General features: G+C 43.9%; 1 protein-coding gene across 5 annotated transcripts in view; it reads left to right on the forward strand.

Annotated features, from left to right (window-relative positions):
* The window catches only part of LOC118890977 (cartilage intermediate layer protein), a 34465-nt gene extending 29908 nt beyond the window's left edge, over positions 1-4557 (forward strand). For all 5 annotated transcript variants that reach the window (XM_036844464.1, XM_036844466.1, XM_036844467.1 and 2 more), the window contains one exon: positions 1501-4557. In XM_036844464.1, the coding sequence (XP_036700359.1) occupies positions 1501-3866 (2366 nt within the window). In that variant the 3' untranslated portion in view covers positions 3867-4557. The remainder of the gene's footprint in view (positions 1-1500) is intronic.
* Positions 4558-25013: the final 20456 nt, after the last annotated feature.

Here is a 25013-nt window from a genome sequence, read left to right on the forward strand (position 1 = left end):
GTTGGAATCATCTGTTGAGTTTTTTAAAATACTGACGCCTCGGTCTTACCTCCAGAGAGCCTGATTTCATTGGTTTGGGATGTGGCCTGGTCATGCACAGGTTAAAATCTCCCCCAGGTAATTCTAATTTGCAGCCAATGCTGTGAATCCCTGGTCTTAAACAATGGCCAGGGTCTGTGTGTATGGAGATGGGAGCATTCCAGATCAAGGGGCCAGCATGAGCAAGGTATAGAAGTGGGAAACTGAGGGGGCTTTACAAGAAAGGGGGACCTGATTAAAGCTGGTTTCTAGAAGTGAGCTGGAGGAGGAGAGACTGGAGGCCAAGACCAATCAGTAAACTGTACTTGGAAAGTGAAGGAGAAGGAGGATATTTTAGTTATTGTCCTAAACAAAAGCAAACAAAAGGCAGAAGAAATTTTGTTGGAAGGATTTTGAAATATTTCAGAGACTCCAAGAAAGTTGAGTAACACACCTCAGGGCAGGCAGGACACAGGGCACTTGAACCTTGGCAGAGGAGATGTGGAAAACTGTCAGCAGTGGTTCCCAGCTCATTATACCAATGCTCCCTGCTTGTTACAGTTATTCTTTCTTTCTTTTTTTTTTTCCAGTTATTCTTAATACTTTAAATTTTTAATATTTTCAATTAAAAATATTTTTTACTATTCTAAAGTTAAATTTATAGATCATAACTACATATAATTTCCAAATATATATGCACATGGCCCTAATAACATAAAAGGGAAATACAAAGAAAATAATTTTAATACAAAATAGTATGTATTTCAATATGTAAGTGCTTTGGCATAATGACACAAGAACATCAACCAAGAGGTCAGACACTTGCACTTGAATCCAGTCACCATGAATGTGACAGCTATAAATGCTGATGGATACAGGGGCATCATTTCACATTCCTTGGGCAATTGTTGTAGGTACATGATTTTTCTGAGACAAGAAGCAATTCTTGGTATTTTTCCAAGCTAAACAAAGTACAATCTTAGCTTGATTTATATGGTAGTTGCATTCTTGAAAAATTCAATGTATGGTAAAGTCATGTAGAAAATACCAGGCTCCGATAATTTTAAACAAGTTTTCCACCTACATGAATGTCTATAGAATACGTGAAAGTCAAACAGGATGCAGAAGAATTCCTTATGAGAGACAGTGTCAGGCACTGCAGAAAACAGAGCTGCAAGGCCCCCTGCCCACTATAAGTCAGTAGCACTGCCAATTTTGATGGTAACTCAAAACACCCTCACGAATTTTCAAGACCCCCTCCAATTAGGACGATTACTCTAGTGGTCTCAGCAGCAAACTCTGTTCCCTGTGTGTGAAATGGAATTAGTAATAGCTGTTCTATCTCCCTCAGAGGAGTTCTGTGAGAGTTGGGATCACACAAGTACTTTGAAAACCCTAAAGTATGGCAGAGAGGGGAGGTTGAGGTTCCCTTTATGTAGGAAAAGAACTTGCATTTAATATCCAAACTATTTCCCTCCATAGCCCCCGATGAGACTCCTTGCAACCCAACCCCCGAGAGCTACCTTATCCAGCTGCCCCATGATTGTTTCCAGAATGCCACCAACTCCTTCTACTATGATGTGGGTCATTGCCCTGTCAAGACCTGTGCAGGGCAGCAGGATAATGGGATCAGGTGCCAGGATGCTGTGGATAACTGCTGTGGGATCTCCAAAACAGAGGAGAGGGAGATCCAGTGCAGTGGGTACACGCTGCCCACGAAGGTGGCCACGGAGTGCAGCTGCCAGCGGTGTACGGAGACCCAGAGTATCGTGCGGGGACGCGTCAGCGCCTCTGACAATGGGGAACCCATGCGCTTTGGCCACGTGTACATGGGGAACAGGCGTGTGAGCATGACTGGCTACAAGGGCACGTTCACCCTCCACGTCCCTCAGGACACTGAGAGGCTGGTGCTCACATTTGTGGACAGGCTGCAGAAGTTTGTCAACACCACCAAAGTGCTGCCCTTCAATAAGAAGGGGAGTGCGGTGTTCCATGAGATCAAGATGCTTCGGTGGAAAGAGCCCATCACCTTGGAGGCCATGGAGACCAACATTATCCCCTTGGGGGATATGGCTGGTGAAGATCCTGTGGCTGAGCTGGAGATCCCATCCAAGAGTTTCTACCGGCAGAACGGGGAGCCCTACACAGGAAAAGTAAAGGCCAGTGTGACCTTCCTGGATCCCCGGAATATTTCCACAGCTACTGCTGCCCAGAGTGACCTGAACTTCATCAATGATGAAGGAGACATCTTCCCCCTTCGGACATATGGCATGTTCTCTGTGGACTTCACAGATGAGGCCACCTCAGAGTCACTTAATGTTGGCAAGGTGAAGGTCCACCTCGACTCAACCCAGGTCAAGATGCCAGAGCACTTGCCCATGATGAAACTCTGGTCACTCAACCCAGGCACAGGGCTGTGGGAGGAGGAAGGTGACTTCAAATTTGAAAGCCAAAGGCGGAACAGAAGGGAAGACAGGACCTTCCTGGTGGGCAACATGGAGATCCGTGAGAGGAGGCTATTTAACCTGGATGTCCCTGAAAGCAGGAGGTGCTTCATCAAGGTGAGGGCCTACCGAAGTCAGAGGTTCTTGCCCAGTGAGCAGATGCAGGGTGTCGTGGTCTCTGTGATCAACCTGGAGCCCAGGACTGGCTTCTCCTCCAACCCCAGGGCCTGGGGCCGCTTTGACAGTGTCATCACTGGCCCCAATGGGGCCTGTCTGCCTGCCTTCTGCGATGACCAGTCCCCTGATGCTTACTCTGCCTATGTCTTAGCCAGCCTGGCTGGGGAAGAACTGGAAGCAGTGGAGTCTTCTCCTAAATTCAACCCAAATGCAATTGGTGTCCCTCAGCCCTACCTCAACAAGCTCAAGTACCGCCGGACAGACCATGAGGACCCACAGGTCAAGAAGACAGCTTTCCAGATCAGCATGGCCAAGCCAAGGCCCAACTCAGCTGAGGAGAGCAATGGACCCATCTATGCATTTGAGAACCTCCAGGCATGCGAGGAAGTACCTCCCAGTGCGGCCCACTTCCGGTTCTACCAGATTGAGGGGGATCGATATGACTACAACACGGTCCCTTTCAACGAGGATGACCCCATGAGCTGGACTGAAGACTACCTGGCATGGTGGCCCAAGCCAATGGAGTTCAGGGCCTGCTATATCAAGGTGAAGATCATGGGGCCACTGGAGGTGAACGTGCGATCCCGTAACATGGGGGGCACCCACCGGCAGACAGTGGGAAAGCTGTACGGAATCCGGGATGTGAAGAGCACGCGGGACAGGGACCAGCCCAATGTCTCAGCTGCCTGTTTGGAGTTCAAGTGCAGTGGGATGCTCTATGACCAGGACCGTGTAGACCGCACGCTGGTGAAGGTTATCCCCCAGGGCAGCTGCCATCGAGTCAGCGTAAACTCCATGCTGCATGAGTACCTGGTCAACCACCTACCACTGCCGGTCAACAACGACACCAGTGAGTACACCATGCTGGCGCCCTTGGACCCACTGGGCCACAACTATGGCATCTACACTGTCACTGACCAGGACCCTCGCACGGCCAAGGAGATTGCACTTGGCCGGTGCTTTGATGGCACATCTGATGGCTCCTCCAGAGTCATGAAGAGCAATGTGGGAGTGGCCCTGACCTTTAACTGCATAGAGAGGCAGGTGGGCCGTCAGAGTGCCTTCCAGTACCTCCAAAGCATCCCGGCCCGGCCCTCCCCCGCAAGCACTGTCAGGGGAAGAGCGCCCTCAAGGAGGCAGCGGGCAAGTCAGGGTGGCCAGCGCTGGCGCAGAGGGGTGGCCTCTCTGAGGGTTTCTGGGGTTGCTCAGCAGCCTCTGAGCAACTAAGGCTTGTGGTACTTCCTTCTCCCCACAGCCATTGTGAGACTGACGCCCAAACTGTCACTCGGTTAATTTAAGCCCATCTGTTCTGGTGCAACTTGCTCGTTTGTTTCTTCATTCCCTTACTTACTGTCTTTGTCCCGTGATATTGATTGGCATGGAGCCCCCAAAATGTCAAAATGAAGCCTCTTTGCCCTGTTCTTTACAAGAAACACAGGAAATTGGCCATGGGCAAACTCTGTGGCTTTGAGCATTCTTCATTTAGTGCCATACATGGAAATGTCCTTCATTTTCTTTTTTGCATGGTTTTGCCCACCTCTACAATAATGATAATCTGATGTTGAAGATCAAATAACCAATATAAAACATATTTCTTGGCCTTGCTCCACAGGATGTAAGCAAGGCCTCCATCACAGTTCATACATATAAAAGGTGGTAAAATATTTTTACTTGAATTATAAATAACATTTATTTTTTTGCTGAATCTGGAACTCTAGTGCACGTTCAGTGTTACACTGTTGAGTATAGGGTAATCATAGTTCCTCTACCAAGTCTGGAAAAAAACATCTCCTGGTATCCACAACTGCCCTAGGTTGCTAATTATATTAGTGTGTTTCCCTTTATATTTGCTTTTTTTCTTTCTAGAAGCCCAGTGTGGCCCAGAACAGATGTCAATAAATGCACATTTTGTACTTGATTTTGAAGTCACAGACCTGTCTTTAAACCATTAAACTGAGCCAACTGCTCAGAGGGACAGAGAGGTCTCTGGAAAGTGGTCACCAGGTGGCATGAGGCACAGTGCCACCTAACCCTAAGTTACAGGGCTGGGTGACTAGACGCATATTCTACTGGTCAAGTTTGTTCTCATAGATCATATTTTCCATTTGCAGAGAAGAGCAGAGATTCCTGGAGTTGTGAGCCCCTCCCAGATGTTCTGGGCCCCTGAGCAAAGCTGAAAACATGTCCTGATTTTTTTTTCCTTTCTTTCATTCCAGTACTGGGGAGCTTATACAATGGCTTGGCCCAGGGTCTGGCAAGCTGGCCCAGTGGTCCTTTGGCATTCCCCCACAGCCTGCTGCCTTCTCCAGCTGGGCTGGCTGACCTCACTCAGAAGTGATGGGCTTTTTCTTTTTTTATTCCAAGCTCTTCTAAAGATGCCCAGCTTTTCCAGACGCCAGCCTCTGTGTGTAACAGCCTCTGCCAGGTAACAACCTCTGTCCCTTGAGTAAAATGACTGGATGACTGATCCAAAAGGACAGGGTTTTTTGTTTTTGGAAAAGGTGTTTGGTTTAAAACAGTAAATCAGAGGCCACTGGATGGCGCCAAAGTGATCTGGGAGGCATCAATAGCCAGGGATGTAAGGTTGAGTAAGATGCACTGATTGCCTCTTTCCCAACCTCTCCAGAATCTACTAGGAAAGAGGCCAAGGGGATTGGGGGAGGAGAGGGCATCATTTACAATCAGGACAAAAAGCTCTCCTTGATCCCCTGGCTGGCCCGGTGCAGTTCCTTCTGGCCACCTCTGGTCTGGCCTGGATTTGTACTCTTGGATCAGCATCTGCCCAGCTCCCAGGGGTTTGGTTCATAATCAATTAGAAATTTCTCTGGCTAAGCACCCCATCCCCATGACCTCTGAGAAAGTGGGTGTATGTAGGGCTGGGGCCTAGTGGCCTTTGATTGCTCCTTGACCTACTTCCAGACTATGCTTCCCAGGGAGTGGCTCCCACTGACTGCATGGGTTGGGGGTTGGGAAGCTTGACTGCCCCTGCCAAGGGGTCTGTGTTCAGCTATCTACAGCACAGATGCCTCGCTGCTTCAGGAGTGAGTATGTGCTGCTTCAACCTGACCATCCAGTTCCCTTCAAACTCACCAAAAGAGGCCACTGGGAAGGGTGGGCTGACTGGGCTCCCAACCTATGGCCTTCCCTTTCTGTTCTCCATTGAGGGCCTGAATAAATAGATTCCAGCAAGCAGTAGCTGGTACTTGATTTTTCTTTCTTCACTCATCAAACATTTATTGAGTGCCTATTCTATGCAAACCCATGTGTGCAAGTAGACAGGCCTTCATGAGTATATAAAATATACTACACATAGTGGCACCAGATTTGGAGGGGACGGTGGTCAGAGGAGGCTTCTTAGAGGAGGTGACATTTAATTTGAGGTCTGAATGATAGCTAGGAGCTGGCTTGCCGAAGGTGTGGCTGTCAGGAGCAAGGGGCACAAGCTTGTGCAAAACCAGGAGGTGGAGGCTGGGAAGGGATGGCAGATACCTCTCTTTCAGACAGGAAACACTATTGAGTTGAGCTCATGACACCTACTTTCTAAGCATCTTGCTTCCAAAGACAGTTGTGCTCCCTGCTAGCTGTCTGACTTTGGTTGTCATTTTCCTCACCTATAAATGAAGGGGTTGGGGAACTTCCCTGGCGGTCCAGTGGTTAAGACTCTGCACTTCCACTGCAGGGGGCTCGAGTTCGATCCCTGATTAAGGTTAAGATCCCGCAGGCTGTGTGGCGCAGCCTAAATAAATGAATAAACAAACAAATAAATAAATGAAGGGGTTGGTTGTACACCTAAAACTAATACAATGTTATGTGTAAATTATATCTAAATTATCAGTAAATAAATAGGAAAAAATTTAAATGAAGGATTTATCTAGATTGAATCTAAACCACCTCTAAAGTCCTTTCCATGATTTTCAGTGAGGCTAAGAGCACAGTTCCCAAGATGCTTTTGCTTTAACAAACAGCTGATGATTCACTGGGTGTTCCCTTTCCCTGTGGAGACTCTGCAGACTGGATGGACAAAACGTTCAGTTCAAAAAAGCCCCGGGTTTTTGTCTCAGACTGCTGTGCACTGGCTGATAACTCAGTTACTGAGAGTGAACTGTAAGAAGACAGACACCAGATGGCAGGGAGGAAGGGCACAGGCAGGAAGACAGAGGGGCCAATCAGGCTGCTTCTGTTTCCAACCAAGGACGTTCCAGGCAGAATGCTCTCTACAGTTTGGAGAGTTCCAGTAGCTGAGTTGGTAGAGAAAAATGTCACCAAGCTCTCTCAATCTTGAAAGATTGAGAGAACTTAGACAAGCCAAGTTGGAAGCAGTGCAGGATAGGTGGAGTTCCAGGCAAAGGGATCAGCTAGAGCCAAGGAGTAAAGATGGGACCGCACACTGGAATACTTTTGGTTATAAGTAACAGGGGTGCCAGACATCAGGAAGGACCAGAACCGGGAACTGCAAAGCCATCAGAATCTAGGCCATCACTCTCAAGCTGATTATGACTTACGGCAATTTGGTAAATTATACCTTTGTAAATAGAACTGAAACATGTCTTTTCTCTCTAGCTGATCCCTCCAGAAATTGGAATCTCTTAGTTTCCCAGCAACTTTATCAGGCAAATAAGGACGGCTACCTGCTATCAGGTACAGGAGTCTCAAGGTACTTGGGGGGAAATGGGAGGAATTCACCCAAATCTATAGATATCACAGGCGGAATCTGTGACAAGCCCTTGGCGTGGCTTTCCTGCCCTTGAGAGGCCTTTTAAAAGCTTAATCTGAGGGACTTCCCTGGTGGTGCAGTGGGTAAGAATCCGCCTGCCAATGCAGGGGACACGGGTTCAGGGTTCGAGCCCTGGTCCAGAAAGATTCCCACATGCCGAGGAGCAGCTAAGCCCATGCACCACAGCTACTGAGCCTGCACTCTAGAGCCCACGAGCCACGACTACTGAGCCCGCGTGCCACAACTACTGAAGCCCGCGCGCCTGGAGCCCATGCTCTGCAATAAGAGAAGCCACCGCAATGAGAAGCTTGTGCACTACAACAAAGAGTAGCCCCCGCTCTCTGCAACTAGAGAAAACCTGTGTGCAGCAACCAAGACCCAACGCAGCCAAAAATAAATAAATAAATTTATTTATTTATTTATTTATTTATTTAAAAAAAATTTTTTGGCCGTGCTGTGGTTTGTGAAATCTCAGTTCCCTGACCAGGGATTGAACCCAGTCCACAGCAGTAAAAGCACTGAATCCTAACCACTAGACCACCAGGGAACTCCCAGAATTTGTTTCTGATACTTACAAAACTTTTAAGATAAATAGGGGAGATTTGGGGAGTGGTAAAAGGATTGATGGGCTTTGGATTGTTTCTGGAGCCACACCACCAGTCCTGTAAAGACTAGGTCTGTAAAACAAGGACAGCTGTTTTTAATTCCTCAAAGAATTGGATGGCCACCTCAGTGATATCAAAGGACTGGCATACCCATCCACCTATGTTGGAATGCTTTTCTTTCCCTAACTTAGCTTAAGAGAGAAGAAAAAAAAAAAATCTTATCAGGCTCTGATAGATGACCTCTCATCTTGGTAATCCATTTACAAAACCTTTTGAGGATCCTCCCTGGGTTTAAGAAATTCTATAACTATGACTCTCAGTTTGACCTTTGATATGAAGAGGCTCACTTACAGCTTCAGATGGTACCATTTCTAAAGGTAAGCATTTAACAGTCTCTTCAGAATGGAAAGGCAATTCAGATTACTAGGTTCAGATTACTGGGATTACTAGAATGAGTACTCAAATAAAGGAGGGTAGAGGAGAGCAGTTGTTGCGAGTCTTAAAGGTTTTCTTTTTTGTTTTAGGTACCTTTTTACATCATTAATCTTTCATTAGCTTCCTACAACAACTTTCAATGAGGCTATTTTGGAATTTTGAAGGTTTGAGGGGCTTCTGTATACCAGTTAACATAGGTACAATAGCTTAAAATGATAGCTTTCTAAAATTTTAACAATTTAGAAGTCTTTCCAATTCAAAAGATCTGAGGGGCTGGCCCTACAAATATTTTCTCCTGCTAATCTAATCTTAGAAAGGAGAAAAATTCTTACCACTCTTGTTTCCAGTAGACCCTGCAGGCAGGGACCCAGCAGACTGACTGACATAATAAGAACTTCTGTGGCTTTCTCTAACTATGTGTGAAAAATCAGTTTTGGAGTGCCCAAGGAACCCCAATTTGGCCATTCCCGGGATGGGGTTCCTGTCGACGAAAAATTAATCAGTCAATCTAAGAAAGAAATGGAAAATTTTATTTGAGCCAAATTTGAGGATTATCACCCAGGAAGAGCATCTCAGAAAGCTCTGAGAACTGTTCTGCCCCTTAGAAGTCAAGGCACAGTTATATACATTTTTTGAGACAGAGGGCTGGAAATCAGATTGTTAGGGGAACCACTAACTGAAACTGCCTGCCCTGGCCAGGCACCATAGTTAACCACTTGCATGAGTTATCTTAAACAGGAGGTCCTGGTAAGGAATGCAGAACTAACAAGTTACCACAAATGGGAAGAAATCGGGAAAGGTCAAAAGGAGAGAGGAGACTCCAGTCCATATGTCCTACCAACTTCCCAGAATCTTTCTTGTTGGAATCCATCTTGGCTGAGTGATGCGCACACCACCAGGAAGGACCCTGAGTCAGAATGATTGGCCAGGGACTTCCCTGGTGGTGCAGTGGTTAAGAATCTGCCTGCCAATGCAGGGGACACAGGTTCGATCCCTGGTCCGGGAAGATCCCACATGTCATGGAGCAACTAAGCCCGTGCACCACAACTACTGAGCTTGCACTGTAGAGCCCACGAGCCACAACTACTGAGCCCACGTGCCACAACTACTGAAGCCTGCGCGACTAAAGCCCAAGCTCCACAACGAGAGAAACCACTGCAATGAGAAGCCCGCACACCGCAATGAAGAGTAGCCCCTGCTACTAGATGCAACTAGAGAAAGCCCGCGTGCAGCAACGGAGACCCAACACAACCAAATAAATAAATAAAAATGAAGAAAAAAAAAGAACGGCCAGAGACAACCGGGAAACTAACCCAATTACCATAAAACCCGAGACTGTGAGCCATGTAGCAGCGAAGTTCTCCTGGGTTCCCTTACCCTGCTGCTCTCCGCCTGGGCACCCCTTCCCAGTAAAGTCTCTTGCTTTGTCAGCACATATGTCTCCTCGGGCAATTCATTTCTGAGTGTTAGACAAGAGCCCACTCTCGGTCCCTGGAAGGGGTCCCACTTCCTGCAACAAAATGACGTATTATTGACAGTTTACATAATCCAGATCTAAGTGTCACATGGTGGGTCACGTGGCTCCTTACAAGATCAGGAAGGAATGTCGTCTTTTAAGGAGGTGTCTTGTTGATGCTAAGGGAATGTTGCTACTTATGGTTGAGCAGCAGCCTTCTGATGGGGGAGGTTTGGTTGATGCATAATGCAGAGACACAACGCACAGTGGGGAGAGAGCGGAGGCCAAAGGGCAGAGAAGATTTTTTTTTAAATTTCTCTTGTCTTACATAAAATATGACTTTTATTTCACATTCCCAATTAAGAACTTGCAAGTGAAACCATGTACCTCAGATTGGGACTTGAACCCACGTGCCGGGACTCAAACCCAGCCTAAACCCAGATTAGGACTTGAACCCACATGGCCGGGACTCGAACCCAGCCAAAACACATGGTCTTCCAACTGATATCACACACCTGTGTGATCAGAACTTAATGAAGCTCAGGTCCTTGATGTCTCATGGCAGAAAGAATTCAGTGAGAGACACAGTGATAGGTAAGAAGTAGATTTATTTAGAAACACACTCCACAGACAGAGTGTGGGCCATCTCAGAAGGTGAGAGCGGCCCCAGGGTATGGGGTTGTCAGTTTTTATAGGGGTGGGTAATTTCGTAGGCTAATGAGTGGGAGGAGTATTCCAGCTATTTCGGGAAGGGGAGGGGATTTCCAGGAACTGGGCCACCGCCCACTTTTTGATTCTTATGGTTGGCCTTGGAACTGTCAAGGTGCCTGTGGGTGTGTAATTTAGCTTGCTGATGTGTTACAATGAGCTTATACCGAGGCTCAAGGTCTAGTGGAAGTCAACTTGACTTGTCATCTTGGACCCATTTGGTTCTAATCAGTTTATGTCATGTCCTCGGGCTACGTCATTCTTTCAAAGGTTGTGCCCTGCCCCCTTCCCTTCTGTTTTACAAGCCATGCATAATCCCAGCTGGTATTCCCATAGGTTGCTGCTTGTCTGAGAGCTGTTTCACCTTTGAGGCACAATTTCTCGTTATCAATTTGGTAGCCTAAATCAGATATGAGATACGATCTGAACAACTTTCTGAGGGCAGTGTGGTGGATCAGAGGTGTACTGCTTCTGAGTCTAGCTCCCCAAGGAGTTACCCTTGGGTAGCTTGACGATTTTACATGTCTCGGTTTCTCCCTCTGACAGTCTAAAACTGCTGTGGATGCTCAGAGTCTAAGATGACCAGTCTTTATATCGTGTGTCCCCAGATGAGCAGTATTTACTTAATCGTTGTTGTGGGGTTCCCCTGTAGGACCGCTGCAAGTCATGAGGATTGATCCTCAGACACTTCCACTAGGTTCTCAGTCACCTGAGAACACCTTGTGTCTGGAAGGAGCAGATGTCCCTTGTTTCTCAGAGCTGAATTAATTTAGTCTCTCATTTCACTAGCAAAAGTTTTGTTCAGACCATGTATCAACTTTTTTTTTTTTCCAGTTTAGGCCAAATTTAATAAAAACTCAGCCACCTATGTTTCCCTGGGCCTCCTGCCCTGATTCCCCTAGGTCCCTGCCTAGGAAATGCACCAGTACCCCTTAAGACTCCAAGTCTTAAGTGAAAACAGCTTGAATAAAATTTTGAGGATCATCACTTAAAAGCATCGGTTTGGCTTAGACTTCAGGTGTCCTCTAGGGGGTATCTCTGATATCCTGCCAACTATACCATGCATACACTGATGAAAAAAATTAATCAATAGTCGATCTAAGAAAGAAATAAAAAATCTTATTCAAGCCAACCTGAGGATTATAACCCAGGAGGGTCTCTCAGAAAGCTCTGAAGGCTATTCTGCCTTTTAGAGGTCAAAGCACAGTTATATGTTTTTGAAACAAAGGCTTATATGTCAAATGATGTAATTATTGACAGTTCACACAATCCAGATCCACAGTAAAAAGCATGGGTCATGGGTCATTATGGCCCCTTACAAGATTAAGAAGGAAGGTTATTTCCTAAGGGGTGTGGCCTTTTATGAGATTAGGAAGGAATGTTAGGCAATTCCCTGGTGGTCCAGTGGTTAGGACTCTGTGCTTCCACTGCAGGGGGCACGGGTTCGACACCTGGTCAGGGAACTGAGATCCCGCATGCCACGTGGCATGGCAAAAAAAAAAAAAAGAAATGTTATCTCGTAAGGAGGTCTGGTTAATTCAGATGTACAATACACACTAAAGTGGAGGGAAGAGACCCAAACAGGCAGAGAAAAAGATTTGTTTAAATTTTGTTTTGCCATGAAATATGAATTTTATTTCATCATTCTCAATTTTACTCAGTCTTGTTCTACATTCTCTATTTGTCAACCTGTCTCTCTGTCTCTCTTTCTAAGTCCCTCTCTCTAGTCAGTCTGTTTTTCAGTCTCTCTTACTGTGTGGTCTTTCCTCTCTGTAGGAACCCCTAGTTTCTTTCCAGATCAGCTTTCTCTGCTCCCCAGGGTTCATAGAAGAGATGGCCATCTCTTAAAGCTAATGAAGAGCCCTAACCTAAGCCTGGGTTCCTTGGAGATTCTGATTGACTCATTTTGAATTGGGGCTGTACCTCTAGTTCAAACAACTGTGGCCATAGTGGGGAATGGAGTATAAAGGGCAGTCCTATGATACAGTCATAGTTGCTGGGGAGGTGGCACAATTCTCAGAGGAAAGGGATCTTGGAGAGTTGGGGAGACGCCCTTGAGAGGTGAATACTTTCAGTGGGACAGTGAGCAGATCACTGTGGGTGTACGGTCGGGCCATTCAAGATGGGTGTTCTCTTGGTTTCTGTACATCCCCTGCTCAACCAGGCCCTGCTTCACTCACATGACCATCCAATTGTCTTAATTATAGGACTTAATTAGTAACTATCTACGTGCTTGCCCCCTGCCCCAGCCGCTGGTTTCCTTGGTAACTGATGAGTCAACCTGACTTCAATTCCCCCTATAAATGGCAGCTTACTTCTCCCCCAAGTAGCGAAGATTGCTGCCATGTCTTTCCTGCTGTCTGCCATGGGGTGTCTCTCCAGCACCTTTTGTTTTGTTTCTTTAATAAATTTATTTATTCATTTTTGGCTGCGTTTGGTCTTTGTTGCTGCTCACAGGCTTTCTCTGGATGTGGCAAGCAGGGGCTCTAGGCACGTGAGTTTCAGTAGTTGTGGCTCGTGGGCTTTAGAGCGCAGGCTCAGTAGTTGTGGCGCGTGGGCTTAGTTGCTCCGCGGCATGTGGGATCTTCCCAGACCAGGGATCAAACCCGTGTATCCTGCATTGGCAGGCGGATTCTTAACCTCTGCGCCACCAGGGAAGTCCCGTACCTTTTGTTTTGGACGTGTTAGATCCCTTGTCCAATAAACCATTAATGTCTGGCTGTCTCCGAGCTCTTTGGTCTGGAGGCTGGGCTACTACAAGGCTTGCAAGGCCTGCAGGGTGCAGTCCAACAGTGGGTTTACTGGGAGTTTAGAGTTTTCCATTTCCAAACATCAGGGGACTTTAAATACATCGAATGAGATCTGTGTGGTACCAATTCTTTGAAATCTGTTGTGTATTACTTCGTGACCTAGTACTTGGTCAGTTTTTGTAGTTTCTATGTGCAATTTTTAAAAAAAGTATATTCTCTAATCATTGGGTGCAGGTCTCCATACAGGACCATTGACTTATACTTTTTAATTGTTTAGTTCCATAAATGAAGAGTGTGTTGAAATCATCCACTAAATGATGTGCTTGTCAATTTCTCCCTGTGTTCTTCAATTTTGGCTTTACATATTTTGAGGCTATGTTAATAGATGCCTATTATGTATTGAATTTTCATGCCTGCTTGTGAGTTGAATCTTTTATCAATATGTAGTTATGTTCTTTGTTCCTATAACGCTTTTTTTGTCTTAAAGTTTATTTTGTCTAATAATATAGATCCCAACTCCCTTTTTGGTTAGTATTTGCTCAGTATGTCTTTTCTATCTTTTTACTTTTAAGCTTATGTGTCTTGTTTAAAGATGTGTTTCTTGTAAACAGCATTATAGCTGGATTTTAGTTTATTTTATTCAATCTAACAATGTCTTTTAACTGCAAGTCTAGTAAGTATATATGGTGATTACAGTTATATTTGGACTTCTTTTTACCATCTTACCTGGTGGGTTTTTTTTTTTAAATCACTTTTATTGTCAGCTTTTGGATTGAGTAATATTTTTCTTATTCCATTTTTTTCCTCATATTGACTTAGAAGTTTTATACCTTTTCTATTCTTTTAGTGTTTTCTCTTTTTTAAATACATTTATTTATTTATTTATTTATTTATTTTTGGCTGTGTTGGGTCTTTGTTGTGGTGCACAGGCTTCTCATTGCGGTGGCTTCTCTTGTTGCAGAGCACGGACTCTAGGCATGCAGGCTTCAGTAGTTGTGGCACGTGGGCTCAGTAGTTGTGGTACGTGGGCTCAGTAGTTGTGGCTCACGGGCTTAGTTGCTCCATGGCATGTGGGACCTTCCCGGACCAGGGCTTAAACCCGTGTCCCCTGCATTGGCAGACGGATTCTTAACCACTACGCCAACAGGGAAGTCCTGATTTTTATTATACATATTGATTTTAACAAAATCAAAGTTAAACAGTATCTTTGCCCCTCAAACATTATTTTAATTCCTTTTTATTTGCCCTTCAAAATATTTATTTTATAAAAAAAATTTATCATTTTATACAATGTTTGTTTAAATTTATTTGCATGTTTACCACCTCAGATCTTACTTTTAAAGTCATTTTCTTCTTCCTGAAGAATATCTTTTAGAAATTATTTTAGTGAAGATCTGTTGTTGGTAGAACTATCATGTTTTTTAAATTGAAATTTAATTTACATACCGTAAAATTCACAATTTTTTAAAGTGTACAATTTAATGGCTTTTAGTATATTTTAGTATATTCACACCATCACTTTCTAATTCCAGAACATTTTCATCCCAGAGAGAAACCCCATACTCATTAGTAGTCACTCCCTGACCCTCGTCCCCCAAGGCCCTGGCAACTACTTTGTCTTTATGGATTAGCCTATTCTGGACATTTCATACAAATGCAGTCCAACAATATGCACTTGTCTCTTTCACTTAGCATGTTTTCAAGGTTCATCCATATTGTAGCATGTATCAATATGCCATTACTTTTTATGACTGAATAGTATTTCATTGTATGGATATACCACCATTTACCTATTAATCAGTTGATTAATATTTGGGCTGTGTCCATTTTTTGCCTATTTTGAATAATGTTGCTATGAACATTCCTGTACAAGTTTTTGTATGAAAATATCTTTTCAATTCTCTTAGGTATATACCCAGGAGTAGAAGTTCTGAGTCATGTAGTATTTCTGTTTTTTGTTTTTTTCATAAATTTATTTATTTATTTATTGGCTGCGTTGGGTCTTCGTTGCTGCGCACAGGCTTTCTCTAGTTGTGGCTAGTGGGGCCTGTTCTTTGTTGTGGTGCGTGGGCTTCTCATTGCGGTGGCTTCTCTTATTGTGGAGCCCGGGCTCTAGGCACGCGGGCTTCAGTAGTTGTGGCACGCAGGCTCAGTAGTTGTGGCTCGTGGGCTCTAGAGCGCAGGCTCAGTAGTTGTGACGCATGGGCTTAGTTGCTCCGCAGCATGTGGGACCTTCCCAGACCAGGACTCGAACCCATGTCCCTGGCATTGGCAGACGGATTCTTCACGACTGCACCACCAGGGAAGTCCTCATGTAGTATTTCTGTGTTTAACTTTTGAGGAACTGCCAAATTGTTTTCCACAGCAGCTGCATCATTTTACATTCCCACCAGCACTGTATGAGGGTTCTAATTTCTCTACATCCTTGCCGCCACTTGGGTTTTTTCTGCTTTTTTTGATTTATAGCCATCTAGTGAGTGTGAAGTGGTATCTCATTGTGGTTTTGATTTGCATTTTCCTAATGGCTAGTTATGTTGAGCATCTTTTTACATACTTATTTCTTTTTACTTATTATTTATTTTATATACTTACATACTCATTTGTATATCTTCTCTGGAGAAATGTCTATTCAAATTCTTTGCTCATTGTCTTATCTATTTGAGCTGCTACAACAATACTATCGAAGACTGAGTGGCTTATAAACAATAGAAATGTATTTCTTATAGTTCTGAAGGTTGGGAAGTCCAAGATGAAGGTGCTGATATCTTTGGTGTCTGGTGAGGGTCCACTTCCTGGTTCAAAAGGGCAAGAGTGCTCTCTGGGGCCTATTTTATAAAGACATTAATCCCATTAATGAGGGCTCTACCCTTATGACCTAATCACTTCCCAAATGCTCCATCTCCTAATATCGTCACACTGGGGATTAGGTTTCAACATATGAATTTTGGGAGGACACAGACATTCAGTCTATAGCACCCCCTTTTAAAACTGGGTTATCTTTTTACTGTTGAGTTGTAAGAGTTCTTTATATATTCTGAATACTAGGCCCTTATCAATACTTGATTTGCAAATATATTTTTCCCCATTCTATTGGTTGTATTTTCACTTTATTGATAGTGTCCTTTGAAGCACAAAAGATTTTAATTTTGATAAAGTCCAATTTATTTGTTTTTGGTTGCTTATGTTTTTGGTGTCATATTTAAGAAACTGTTACCTAATCCAAGGTCATGAACTTATACCTAGATTCTCTTCTAAGAGTTTTATATTTTAGCATTTGCATTTAGGTCTTTGATTCATTTTGAGTAAATTTATGTATATGTATATAGGTAGAGATCCAACTTCATTTGTATGTGGATATCCAGTTGACCCAGCGTCATCTGGTGAAGATTCTTCTTTCTCGTTGACTGGGCTTGGCACTCATTGAAAATCAATTGACTGTAAAAGTGAGGGTTTGTTTCTGGACTCTCAATTCTATTCTATTGCTCGGTATATTTATTCTTATGACAGTACCACTCTGTCTTGATTACTGTAGCTTTGTAGTAAGTTTTGAAACCAGGAAGTGTGAGTCTTGCAACTTTGTTCTATCATCTTTTATTATCTGAAAATGTCTTAATTTTGTCCTAATGCTTGAAGACAGTTTTGCCACTACACAAACACTAATTCAATTTTAGTCATATAACTTTAACAGTTATATATTTAATCTCAAAGTTTTTGTTGTTGGGGTTGTTTTTCAAAATATCTGGTCCCTTTTTTTTTTTTTTTGGCCTCACCGCGTGGCATGTGGGATCTTAGTTCCCTGACCAGGAACCTTCAGTGGAAGTGCTGAGTCTTAACCACTGGACTGCCTGGGAAGTCCCCTCTGGTCACTTTTTTTTTTTTAAGATTTATTAATTATTTATTTATATTTGTTTTTGGCTGCATCGGGTCTTAGTTACATCACTCGGGATCTTCGTTGAGGCACTCGGGATCTTTCGTTGCGACGCCTGGGCTTCTCTCTAGTTGTAGCGTGCAGTTTTTCTCTTCTCTACTTGTGACGTGCAGGCTCCAGGGCAGGTGGGCTCTGTAGTTTGTGGCATGCGGGCTCTCTAGTTGAGGTGCATGAGCTCAGTAGTCACTTTTGATAGCCTCCAATTGCTTGCTCATTTTAAAAACAATTCCTGAGTTTACTTTTGATTCTTTTAAACATTTATATGACAATTTTCAACCTATGTAGTAACATAAGAATTTGCCTGCATGTTCATGGAAAATTTTCTTATTTTTTTAAAGCTCAACAATGCAATAAAAAGTGTATTTCATCCAAGACAATCTAATAGTGAATCCTGTGGAATATAGTGCGGTGGTTAAATGCATGACTATAGAACCAGGCTACCTGGGTTCAATATTGGTTCTTTTACTTACTGGCAGTGTAATCTTGGACAAGTTATCTAACCTCTGTGTGCTTCAGTTTCCTCAACTATAAACTTGAGAAAATAATATGTACCTCACGGGGCTATTTTAAGGATCAGTTGAACAAATGTATGAACACAGTATATATTAGTAACTGGAGGTCTGTACCTCTTAATCCCCTTCACCTATCTTCCCTACCTCCAACCCCCCCTCCCTTCTGGTAATGACCAATTTGTTTTTTTGTTTTCTGCATCTGTGAGTCTGTCTTTTTATTGAGTTTTTAAAAAAATTTATTTGGCTGTGCCGGGTCTTAGTTGTGGCACGCAGGATCTTTTTATTTGCGGCATGCGGGATCTAGTTCCCTGATCAGGGATCGGAACCCCGGTCCCCTGCATTGGGATCACGGAATCTTAACCACTGGACCACCAGGGAAGTCCCTGTCTTCTTATTGAGTTCTTGCATCCACTTCTCTGTTTCCTCCTTTTTTGTCAGGCTCTCAGAGAACACTTTGGCTGTGGTTAATATGCCTGCTTCTAGCACCGCTCCCCTTTCTAATTTACTCACTTCTGGGAAGGAGATCCATATGACCAAATCAGTATTTGAAATGAGTAAATAGACACAGAATGAGATTCTGAAGGCCCAGGTATGAGCAAAGTATATGAACTTTGAATTGCCAACTTTGCAACATCTATTTTGGTGGCTCAGAAGCTTTACTCTTCATTTCTTCTTATTGACTAATTTACCAACGGGTACTACTTTACACACAGCCCGGTGGATGCTTGCAAGTAATAAATGATTACAACTGTTACCAAAGCATAAATATCTCTTATTGTCTAATATTATGGCTAAGGCAAATTAATTGCAAATTGTAAAGGACTTATAAACCAAGGGTCTGTATCCTCTCTCTTTCGTCTCTCTTCTTCAATTTTGCATTTGAAATCAAGTGAGCTCCTTACAGTGCTAAGGTATAATGGAATAGGGTGAGGTCGTCCACAAGTTGGCCAGGAAGCGTAACTAAAAAGGAATTTTTTTTTTTTAATAGTAATCTTTTATTTATTTATTTATTTATTTTTATATTTTATTTTTGGCTGTGTTGGGTCTTCGTTTCTGTGTGAGGGCTTCCTCTAGTTGTGGCGAGCGGGGGCCACTCTTCATTGCGGTGCGCGGGCCTCTTCACTATCGCGGCCTCTCTTGTTGTGGAGCACAGGCTCCAGACGCGCAGGCTCAGTAATTGTGGCTCACGGGCCCAGTTGCTCCGCGGCATGTGGGATCTTCCCAGACCAGGGCTCGAACCCGTGTTCCCTGCATTAGCAGGCAGATTCTCAACCACTGCGCCACCAGGGAAGCCCCCACAAAGGAATTTTTTACATGCATAAAAGGAAAGCCATAAATTACAGCATTGCACAGTAAAAAAAAAAAAAATTAAGCACCTACTGTATACTACGACTCAGAATCCTTTATTCACATTAACCCTAGGGGGTCAGGAGCACCCTGATTTATAGTTGGAAAAAAAGGCTTATGAAGTTAAGTAACTTGCCAGAAGTCACACAGCTGGTGAGTGACCCAGCTAGTAGACACACAGCATTCCTTCTACCCCTGACATCTGTGCCCTTTAGAAAATACTAAACAAGCATTCCTAGCACTGTCTTCAAGATCTGGTACACCAAAAGTTCCAATGGATTAGCTTTAAGAACACTTCCCCCCATCCTACAACCCTTCTACCCCATGGATTCAAAGAGGGAAGCCATGGTGAGTTAGTGCCATCTGCTGACCATCTCCCTGAACATCAGGATGAAGGACATTCCTCTAGCTGAGGACACGGTTGGGGATGGGGGAACCTTGTGCCATCTTAGGTCACCACCCCCCACTCAAGGACAGACCCAGGAGGACGGTGAGCATCTTCTTGTAGAATCCTTGGTCTCCCTACAGTACCAAGGCTGGGCAGTGATTTACTGAGGGAGAAAGTGGTAGTAATTAGAGGAAGCCTAAAATAGAGGCCTTGAGAAATAAAGGAACAGGCTTCTACCACCACAGAAAACACACCTTATTCATTTCGGCAAATAAAACTTAGCATTTCCTGATTCTAGTATTCTAGCAATAAAAATGGATTCCTGAGCCCCACTCCAGACTATTTTATCAAAACCTTCCCTGGTGGCGCAGTGGTTAAGAATCCGCCTGCCAATGCAGGAGACGGGTTCGAGCCCTGGTCCGGGAAGATCCCATATGCCGCGGAGCAACTAAGCCCATGCACCACAACTACTGAGCCTGTGCTCTAGAGCCCGCGAGCCACAGCTACTGAGCCCGCGTGCCGCAACTACTGAAGCATGCGTGCCTAGAGCTCGTGCTCCACAACAAGAGAAGCTGCCGCAATGAGGAGCCCGCACACCGTAAGGAAGAGTAGCCCCTGCTCATCCCAACTAGAGAAAGCCTGCGCACAGCAACGAAGACCCAACACAGCCAAAAAATTAATAAATTAATAAATAAATAAATTTATATTAAAAAAAACCCTTGGGGGGGGGGGGAAAAACCCTTAGGGAAAGGGCCTAGGTGTATTTTTTTTTTTATTTAAAAAAATTTCTTTTTATTTTATTTTTTATAATGATATTCTTGTCTGCTTACATTCTTTTATTTATGTATGTATGTATGGCTGTGTTGGGTCTTCGTTTCTGTGCGAGGGCTTTCTCTAGTTGTGGCAAGCGGGGGCCACTCTTCATCACGGTGCGCGAGCCTCTTCACTATCGCGGCCTCTCTTGTTGTGGAGCACAGGCTCCAGACGCGCAGGCTCAGTAGGTGTGGCTCACGGGCCCAGTTGCTCCGTGGCATGTGGGATCTTCCCAGACCAGGGCTCGAACCCGCGTCCCCTGCATTGGCAGGCAGATTCTCAACCACTGCGCCACCAGGGAAGTCCTGTATTTTTAAAATTAATTAATTAATTAATTATATTTTTGGCTGCGTTGGGTCTTTGTTACTGCGCCCGGGCTTTCTCTAGTTGCGACGAGCGGGCTTCTCATTGCGGTGGCTTCTCTTGTTGCGTAGCATGGGTTCTAGGCGCTCAGGCTTCAGTAGTTGTGGCTCACAGGCTCTAGAGCGCAGGCTCAGTAGTTGTGGCGCACGGGCTTAGTTGCTCCGCGGCATGTGGGATCTTCCTGGACCAGGGCTCAAGCCCATGTCCCCTGCACTGGCAGGCAGATTCTTAACCACTGTGCCACCAGGGAAGCCCGGTGTTTGTTTTAACAAACACCCTGGGTCATCCTTAAGAGGAGGAAGGATGGGGGTAGGGGTGGTCACTGCCTTCATGAAATGGCAGCGTTTTAGGCCCTGATGTGAGATATTTCTGGGTAAGGAGTGAAGATTCTGTGAATCTCTAAAATCTTACCAGCTTTTGGAGGAAGATACAGGGAAGTTACGAAACAGTAGTGGAGATTAGGGTATGAATCCTGGTTCTGCTGTGACCTTTGGCAAGTTACTTAAACTCTCTGTGTCTTGATTTTCTCAGCTGCAAAACCGGAATGCAGATAACAGTACCTCACTGGGTTGCTGTGAGAATCAGATGAGAAGGTGGATGTGAAAGCACTTTGTAAAGTTCTATACAATGTTCTCAGTATTACTTTGAGTCTCATACTACTTACAGACATGAGCCTTTTTTTTTTGGTCCTTATCTTTTAAAATATAGATGTTGAGTTCCTGTTATGTGTCTGGCAGGATCAATGTCTGCTGGTCTGAAGAATCAGTGTTCAGCCATGAAAAGGAAATGTCTTTATTCAGAAGATACAGTGATTCCCAACAGAATGATGACTCTCTTAAGAGGCTGTATGAGAATCTCTGGTGGAGGAGAAGGTAAGAGTTTTTCTGTTTATCAAAAAGAGCCTTGGGTTAAAAAAGAAAAGATTGAACAACACAGTTTTCAAATCAGGAGACTTGGGCTCTATTTCTCTTTGTTTCTGACTCAGTATGTGACCTTTGTCAAATCCCTGCTTTTTCATAGGCCTGTTTCCTCATGTGAAAAATCCAGTGCTAGATTGGATGACTCGCTGACTCTAACCATAAAAATATTTTTCACTTAGCAAGTCACAGTGTTTACAATCCTGGAGGTAGAATCAAGCATAAAAGGAAAAAGTTTTACATAGAGTGGAGACATAAAATGTTATGTACTTTTAGTTATGTAGTTCACAAAAGGTAAATAACTCAAGAAGTCAACTCAAGTGAAACTATTTGAGCTGGAAAATTATATTTGACTTTTTTTTTTTCAGCTTTGGCAAAATTTTACTATTTCATTGCATATTTTTAGACTATTATTTGTAGTTATTATAGTCCAAGGCAAATAAATTTCCCTTTCTACAAATCTTCTACAGCTTTCAGTGTCCAGGTTTGTCCTTCATTATCCTCTTTCACATTTTGGAACAACCTAGATACTTTTTTTTTTTTTTTTCTTTTTGGCTGCGTTTGGTCTTCGTTGCTGCGTGCAGGCTTTCTCTAGTTGCAGCGGGCGGGGGTTACTCTTCGTTGCAGTGCACGGGCTTCTCATTGCGGTGGTTTCTCTTGTTGCAGAGCACAGGCTCTAGGCGCGCGGGCTTCAGTAGTCACAGTGCGTGGGCTCAGTAGTTGTGGCACATGGGCTTTGTTGCTCCGCAGCATGTGGGATCTTCCCAGACCAGGGATAGAACCTGTGTCCCCTCTATTGGCAGGCCGATTCTTAACCATTGTGCCACCAGGGAAGTCCCCAACCTAGAAACTTTATTTCAAGTGTAAAACTAATCTTTTCCCATTAATAAACAAGAACATATGACATTCATTATCCTGTATTTGACTTTCTTTTCAAAGCACCATTAGCCTATCAGAAAAGAGCTGAAAGTAGGTGTGATATGGAAGTATTTTGCTCCAAAGAGCTGATAAGAACACAAGTATTTGCCATCATTCTCCTGATAGAGGATCCATATTGTCACAGGGAAAATCTCAAATGACTCTGTGCTTCCAAATTGAGAAGTTAAGGGGGGGCCTGATAGGAACCTAACCAGAGGTTTCCCATGAAGTACCAAGTGAGAGAGAAGGGTCTTAGTATGCATCTAGAGCCTCACTGCTCTTTGCCCAGACACCAAGCTCTGCTCCATCTCATGGCTACCTGGTCATACCCTGGAGCAAAGACATTGTCCCAACCTGTGAGTTTCAGGTCAGGGAATGTACACTTGTAAAATGGAATATTCTCCTTTGTCATACAGCCACGTGGTTCCTAAAGAATGATCTTTTACATTTGAACCTTTTCTAGCACAGATGATATTTTATTTAAACGTGACACTCCTCTGTGCTCAAGTACCAAATGCAAGTCTTGGTATATCCGCATGGTATAAGTTCCCCAATTTGAATAACACTGTAAGATTTATACCATCAAAGAGCCTAGCACAAAGTTAGTGTCCCAATACAGGCTTGTTGGGTGCTGATCCTAATAATCCAGGTACATTCTGACCCACAGAGCATAGTTTGGGGGTGATGCATTGAAACTACCAAATTCATGTTGCCTGTGTGATGAAAGCATTACCAGTCTGATGCCAAAGCCACATGACCTTTGCTCACATTTGATAAAAAGTTAAACCGAGTTTTGTACACCTCCCTTTGTTTTGTACTTTCTAGGACAAAGTCTACACTCTGCTAATCAGGCACCTCCTGAGAATTCCTTCTGGGACACTCAATCAGTTGGATCAACCATTGTATAAATTTGTAGAATTTGTGTCTATTAACACTTCTTTGTCAATTATAATTTGCTCTGATTTTATGTCAGATTTTCTGAAGCTTTCTGCCAGCTTTCTGCCAAGCTAATGTAGTTGGAAGATAATTACTTAATCAAGTATTTACTGAATTTCTACTGTGTATTCAGCCCACGTTTATAATGAAATACCTGCCTTCAGAGACTCATAGTACAGTTGGGAATACAGGCTAAATACACAAAACATCAGCCCCTAAATAAAATTGAATACTCAGTTGTCCTTGGAATGATAGAATATATTATGAAACAGTATAAAGATATTCCTATGTCATCATACCAGTGGCACATATTTTTGTTTTACTTACTGTCTTATCTTTCCCCACTAGAATAGAAGCTCCATGAGAGAAACTTTTTTGTTTTGTTCAATGCGATTTCCTCAGTGCCTGGCATGTAATTGGTACTCAATAAGTATTTGTTGACTGAATGAGTAAGTCAAGTTTTTAGAATGGACAGAGAAAGGGAAGGCTTCATGGGGTGCCCCCAGATGAGCCTTGGCTTAACAATGCTTTTATTCAGCTTGCTTTATAGCAATCTATAGATTTTAGCAACCAACTTCTTTATTTCTATAATAAGAAGAAAATGTGTATATAATTGAAATAGAAGGTGGGGTGGAATGAAACAAATTTAAATTGGGTGTTAAGAGTCCATGTGGCCTGCTTAGTTTACTGCTACAAGAAGTTTGTCCTAGAATCAGTGGTTTTCAAACATTGTTTTAAAGCAGAACAACTATATTTTCTCTTTTTAAAAAAAATATTTATTAATTTATTTAGTCTGCGCTGGGTCTTAGTTGCAGCACGCTGGATCTTCGTTGCGGCATGCAGGATCTTTTAGTTGTGGCATGTGGGCTTGGACTTCGTAGCTGCGGCATGTGGACTCTTAGCTGCGGCATGTGGACTCTTAGCTGTGGCATGCATGCGGGATCTAGTTCCTGGACCAGGGATTGAACCCGGGCCCTCTGCATTGGGAGAGTGGAGTCTTACCCACTGGACTGCCAGGGAAGTCCCACGACTATTTTTTTTTTAAATTAATTAATTAATTAATTAATTATTTTTGGCTGTGTTGGGTCTTCGTTGCTGCACACGGGCTTTCTCTAGTTGCTGCGCGTGGGAGCTACTCTTTGCTACGGTGCGCAGGCTGCTCATTGCGGTGGGTTCCCTTGTTGCGGAGCCTGGGCTCTAGGTGCGCAGGCTTCAGTAGTTGTGGCACTCGGGCTCAGCAGTTGTGGCGCACGGGCTTAGTTGCTCCGCGGCATGTGGAATCTTCCCGGACCAGGGCTCGAACCCGTGTCCCCTGCATTGGTAGGCGGATTCTTAACCACTGAGCCACCAGGGAAGTCCCCCACGACTATTTTTGCAAACAAAACCTCAATAAATGAAACAGATAAAACCAGAGCTGCTCTGATTGACTTTGGAGGTGGCTTGGAGGAGGATTTGGGGAGGTTCACTCTCTTAGTCCCCTAACCCCCACCAAAGAGCTTTGGCTTCTGAGGGATTCTAGGAACACAGTTTGAAAACACTGGATTGAAGGAATTTTAGAGTCTCTATTCTCTCAAAATTCTATTC

Source organism: Balaenoptera musculus, chromosome 2, assembly GCF_009873245.2.
Source record: "Balaenoptera musculus isolate JJ_BM4_2016_0621 chromosome 2, mBalMus1.pri.v3, whole genome shotgun sequence".
Classification (NCBI taxonomy): Eukaryota; Metazoa; Chordata; class Mammalia; order Artiodactyla; family Balaenopteridae; genus Balaenoptera; species Balaenoptera musculus.